We start from the raw sequence: 6,000 nt of genomic DNA, 5'->3' as shown, positions 1-6,000 counted from the left end.
TTGGCATAGGATGCAGAACACTGCGGGGATGTTAAGCTGGTGTACATGTCTTATTATGGGGTCCACTCATGCAGCAGTCTCAGCTTCTGAGCAGAGGTCAACTCTGTTTAGAAAATGATAGCCATCTTATGTCACAACTTTAATTTGGACCATTGCTGCATCACTTAAAGGTTTGTTTTCTGGTTACATAGACCTGTAGGTACATGTGTGGTGAATTTAAGTGTTATTTGTTGTTCTATGTTGGAGAGCCGCAGTCAAATGACTTGCAGCTGTCGATGTAGCTACACCACTTGTGGATGTTGGGGCGCGTTTGAGCATGTTTCCTTGGCTCATGCAAGGGACTTTAGGGGGTTTGGACTGTAATTCAATTTTTTTTGCTTGATTCAGTGCCTATGCTAAACTTGACGTGGAGGAAAGGAAGTGTCTTTGTCCGTATACCTATATAAGTCGAGGATATTTTTTGTTACAAAAATAAATAAATAAATATATTAAACAAAACATTGATAAAGAGCTGTTGTATATTTACGTGGACATAAAATGTTTTGTCACAATATTAATATCTAGTATAGAAGTGTGGCCAAAATGTGAACTCTCAATTACAATTACATTATAATTTTATTATTATTATTTGCATAATGCTTTATTAATAACTAAATGTAACTTTTAGTTAACTATTTATTAGAACCTTAAATTTACTATTACAATTAATACCATAGAAATAATATTGGTTATAGGTCCCACAATACTTTATTTTGAGAATAAAAGCCAATTCATTTAAACTGTTAGGGCTGGTATAATTCAATGCCATTGATGGAAATAGATGCTCAGTGCATTTTGCCTGGGAGGAGTGGCAGTGATCTTTCGCTCATTCTACCCTCTGTACACTTCACTTGGCGATAGCCATAATCTGCGCTGGCTGAAAAAATAGAGCCAATAAAGAGAAGTTATTATTCTTCTAAAATGTATACCTGACTGCATAATATTCTGAAAGTTTATCATCAATATCCTGAAAAATTGCTGTTTCCAAGTTTCAAATCCCTATGGGTCTATGCTGGTCTATTAAGGACACTGTCGTGATAGAAGAGGGCAACACAGTATTTATAGCTGCAGAGTAGGCTACGGTGGTCTAAGGGTATCTCTCTCCATCAGCATGCATGCTCACTCATGAATTTTATTAGCCCACCCTGTGACTGGCAATTACCTACTAATCAATGTTAAATCCATCATTATGTAAATGTGATATTTCGGCACATAGATTTGAACCAATCCAAAAGTCATATAAGTTAGAGTGAACCTGAAAAAAATGCTACTTGTATTTTAAATCAGTTTCTGTCAAGGTTACTGTCTTGATTCTTTATTTATTATTATTTATCCAAATGTGGGGTATTGGTATACCATATTTGCGGACTATAACTTGCACTTTTTGTCATTTGACTGGGGCTGCAACTTATACTCATGCGACTAATAGTTCTGTCTCCTATAATTTTCTGAACCATTTTATCATCACTAGTGTTTCGCGGGGGTGCTGGAGCCTATCCCAGCTGACTTCAGGCAAGAGGAGGGGGACACCCTGAATTGGTGGCCTTCCAATTGCAGGGCACAAGGAGACAAACAGCCAAAGCTGTCTATGCACCTTAAATCAGGTGCACCCTATATATGGACGAATATTAAGATTGTTATCATGATAAAATAAAAAAATCAGTCGATAGGGTGCATCATCCTCTACAGGTCTCGCTAATATGGTAAGCAGCCTGTGACTTCATTTCCCCCCGTGCGTGGTTCATGTGAATATGTTGTTGTAGACCCATATAATGTGGCGCGGTAGACCAGTGTAATGCGGAGCGGTGCGCCTCTTATATGGAAAACTTTTAAAATGTGTCATTCATTGAGGGTGCGCCTTATATTGTGCGGAAAATACGGTGCTAGTATTTTCTTGAACAATTAATGGATTTGTCTTGCTTATCTTTCAGATATTGAAAATATTTTATTTTTTACCTTAAATTTCATTGAATGATTTAGGTTTATTTGGATTTAGTCATTTAGAGTAATTCTAATTTTGTTCTCTCTGCCGTCAGTGCAGTGCCAGTGAACACTGTGAATAAGAAAAGCCTTCAAGTGCCAGGCCAGCTGTCAGATAGTTTCCAAGTGGGTCACCAGCAGCAAAACCAGCAGCTCCCCTGACTCCAGCCAGTCTCCAACTCGCTCAGCTCCAGGCACAGCTTTCCCTCCATCTGACTACAGGGAGCAATACAACCACCACGGCCTCTGTACTCAATCAGGTTATTTCCATGTTGCCATGTCCCAGCCCCTCTTCAATCAATTGCGGAACCCCCAAACTGTTTTCCCAACAGGGGTGTTTGGCTTTTCCACTTCAAATTCAGCTTTAATTGCAGGAGGTTTCAACCAGAACTCGGATAATATCAGACTGGTCCACGATACTGCAGGGACTACAATTAGCCAACCGGGTGTGGAGTTTGGGAAACATGTTGGACCTACGTACTCCTCTGATATTGACAAGCATCTTCAGTACAACATAGGTGGGACAACTACAGCATCAAGCCCTGCAGCTCAAGCAAAACTGCTCAATAATGCTGGTTACAAACAAGACTTTTACGGCCGAGATATCACAAGCCACCAAGCTGAACTCAATGTTAGTAATCATAATATTCATATGTATAACTGTACAGGACAGACAGAGCAATGGAACAGTCCTGCTAGCACCAGTAACACTGTAAATGTATCGGTGGTCCCGGATGTTGCCGCTGTTTGGCCAGCTACTGGGCAGGCAGTACGATCTAGAAATGAACTATATAACCCCGAAGAACCCACAACTGATCATAAATTCAAGCCCAAGAGTGGCGTTTTGTCTTGTGACACAAAGAGCACACAGGGCTTTGGGAGCTACCAACCTAAACATGGGAACGAGGAAAGCCTATGTTCAGGTATCAGGACACTTCAGCCCTATCAAGTTAATGACTACCAAGCTGTCATTCCCACTCAGCTGCCACACCAATGCAGAATATGTGACAAGAAAGTCTACAACCTCAAGGTGAGTCAGTTGTGATGTAAAATCAAAAACAAAAGAAATTCTTTCAACAATAAGGAAATAACACATTCAATCAATTTCACACAGTATACTAATACGTTTCTTGGGCATATATATTAATTAAATGTGCTCAAAGGTACAAGTTAAACCTACTTACACGTGATACTGAAAAGTTTGTTGGTTATATATACTACGCCAAGGGTGTCCAACCATTCTACTAAGAGCTGCAGTGGTTGCAGGTTTTTGTTCAAACTTCACAGACAGTCTTACAAAACAGATTGCATTTGAAACAGGAAGCAAAAAGTAATGTATTCTGTTCTACTCCTGCTAGTTTCTTAGTTTCATCCATATTACCATAGTTTAGTTTGTCGTGGTTTAAGCATCAAATGTTATGCTGCAGTTGTGTAGTGTGTATGCTTGTTTCATAAATTTTACTTGAGAAAAAACATATAATAAAGAAAAGGACAATGTAGTACTAATATATTGCAACGTTTGGCTCTCTAATGCTGAATATAGTTTCCACGTGGACTTTGCTATCACTCTTTGCCAATAACGGACAAATGCTGGCTGCACCCTATCAGGAGACGGGTATTCACAAAAATCCTCTAAAGTGTTTAGCATATTTCCCGTACAACTTCTGGTGGTAGATGTGTACGAATCTACAATGCGTCTCGGCCTGAAAAACAGCAAAGAATAGCAATGACCCAAGAATAAAAATAACACTACTCCTTTAAGGATGACACATCTTTCTCAATCGCCTGACAAATAAAGGTTAGAAAGCCTTCGTCTGCATCCATGATGAAAACTGCAACACCAGTGTGTTCATTTTCTTAGTTTAAACATTATTTTCTCCGTTATCATAGTTCTAAAAAATGTGTAATTTTCATATTTTGATCATTTTATGGTGCAGTGCTTATTCCGCCTGACTTTGGCCTTCTGGGTTTGATTCCCATTTGGTGTGGCGTGATTGGGATTTGTGTGAGCGGTTCTCTGTTTCATTGCACCCCACGAATGGCTGGCAACCAATTCACGGTCTGCCTGCCTCCTGCCCATGGTTGGCTGGGGAAGCCTTTGGCACCCCCCGCGACCCTCCTGAGGAGTAGCGGTATGGAAAATGAATGAAATTCTTTCATTTTAGTCTTGTTTTTTCTTTGTTCTTTTCTACTTACTTTGTTTTTTGACCTTTTCCTCAAGACTAGTGGTTTTGTACTTTTATACATTTTGGAAGTCACCTAGAATGAACTCCCACCACCAACTTCAAGGTCCGGCCTTCTCTCCCAGCGCCTTCCACCATTACACATATATGTTCAACTTTTTTTCATCTACTCCAAATTGCTTTCTTGTCGCTGCCTCATGGTGTAGAGGTTCACTCGTCTAATTTCAGTGCGAGAAGGCATGGGCTTGATTCCCAATGGTGCAACTATGATTGTGAGTGTGGTTGGTGGTTTGTCTCCCTGTGTGCCTTTCAGATGACTGGCGACCAGTGAGTGTAATAGTCTCTGAAGTCAGCTGGGATAGGATCTGGTAAACCCCAGCAACCCTTATAAGGATGCAAGGCACAGACAATGAGTGAATGAATGAATGGTTTCTTATCATTGGTTGGATTTTTTTGGCATCTCTTTCTTCTTTGGGGGCAGTGGCAGTTGGCAAACCAACCAAATGGTCAGTTAGCACTTCTTCCAATTTGTCTAATTAGTGAGCATTGAATGGCAGCACTGTGGCTGTTGAGGTCGTATGCCAACTGTTGACTCTAAAGCCATCGAGCGTTGGCTTCATTAGTGTGTCTGCAAAATGTCTCACGGATCAAGTTCCCCTACTGTAGTGTAAACCCTGCTGGGGAATCTAGGTGAAAGCTGTGCCAATCATTTAACAAAATATGAATAAAAATGTATTAAGTAAAATTTTTACTCTCTTTGTTTTCCAAAGAGAGTAAAAAGCACAGTTACAGCGTCAATAAAGTGATATCTTTGCAATTTGCTCTGTGGCCCACAAAGTAAATTAAGCAAATCCAGCAGTGATTGCTATAGGAAAGTTATGTCATTTCACAAATTCATATATTTTTTGTTCATTTACAAAATGACTGACCACACTATTGCGTTAATTAGCAGTATTCATTATTTTTCCTTTCTTTTAGTATATTCTTGATTGAATATGTTGCATTCCATCATATCCCCCCCCCCCCCCCCCGCTAAATCGAGGTCATGTTGCGGTGGCAGCAGCTCCAGTCGGAAAGCCCAGAATTCCTTCTCCCCAGCCACATTAATCAGCTCTTCCATGGTTTTCCCGGGCTAGCCAGGAGACATAGTCACGCCAACGTGTCCTGGAATGGCCCCGTGACCTCCTTCTCCTGGTGCGACGTGCCTGGAACACCTTACCAGGGAGGCGTCCAGGAGGCATCCTAATAAGATGTCCGAACCAACTCATCTAGCTGCTCTTGATCCGGAGGAGGAACGGCTCTATTCCGATCTCCTCCCGGATGACCGAACTTCTCACTTTATCCGGACACTATGTAGGGAAATTCCGTTCAGCCACGTGTTCTTTCGGTCACAACCCAGACCTCTTGACCACAGATACACAGAACATAGGAGGAACGGTACCCGGATGTTTTGTCGACGGACGTTTAGTCAACGGGGCAATTGGTCCCCGGACGTTTCGTCGAACGGACGTTTGGTCGGCGGACAGTTCATCGAACGGATGTTTGGTCGGCGGACATTTCATCGAACGGACGTTTCAAAATTATAATTATGAGAGAGAGTCAGAGAGTTTACTGTTGAAAGCGATCAACCAGGTAATCTCTCACTCTCAAAATTATAATCACGAGAGAATTTGCAAATGTCAGAGCATTAATATCTAAACATCTAATATCAAAATTGTCAATAGGTCGCGTATTATTGGCGTGTGTGTACATGTTATTCGTCGCCGGATCCGCTCGCTCTAGTGGATATATAACGAAA

At 41.1% G+C, this 6,000-nt stretch overlaps 1 protein-coding gene and 1 long non-coding RNA gene across 2 annotated transcripts in view; one reads left to right on the top strand and one right to left on the bottom strand.

Moving 5' to 3' along the window:
* Positions 1-38, bottom strand: part of LOC144197745 (uncharacterized) — a 30,842-nt gene extending 30,804 nt beyond the window's left edge. Inside the window, exon 1 of the long non-coding RNA XR_013326593.1 lies at positions 1-38. This exon is cut by the window's left edge and continues 7 nt beyond it. This is a non-coding gene — a long non-coding RNA (uncharacterized LOC144197745).
* A 1,002-nt stretch (positions 39-1,040) lies between these two features.
* Positions 1,041-6,000, top strand: part of rbm20 (RNA binding motif protein 20) — a 39,096-nt gene continuing 34,136 nt past the window's right edge. Inside the window, 4 exon segments of the mRNA XM_077718295.1 lie at positions 1,041-1,094; positions 2,044-2,173; positions 2,176-2,286; positions 2,289-3,049. Of these exon segments, the coding sequence (XP_077574421.1) occupies positions 1,041-1,094; positions 2,044-2,173; positions 2,176-2,286; positions 2,289-3,049 (1,056 nt within the window).

The sequence above is a fragment of the Stigmatopora nigra genome, chromosome 6, assembly GCF_051989575.1.
Source record: "Stigmatopora nigra isolate UIUO_SnigA chromosome 6, RoL_Snig_1.1, whole genome shotgun sequence".
Classification (NCBI taxonomy): domain Eukaryota; kingdom Metazoa; phylum Chordata; class Actinopteri; order Syngnathiformes; family Syngnathidae; genus Stigmatopora; species Stigmatopora nigra.
This window is presented reverse-complemented; position numbering and strand designations above follow the sequence as displayed.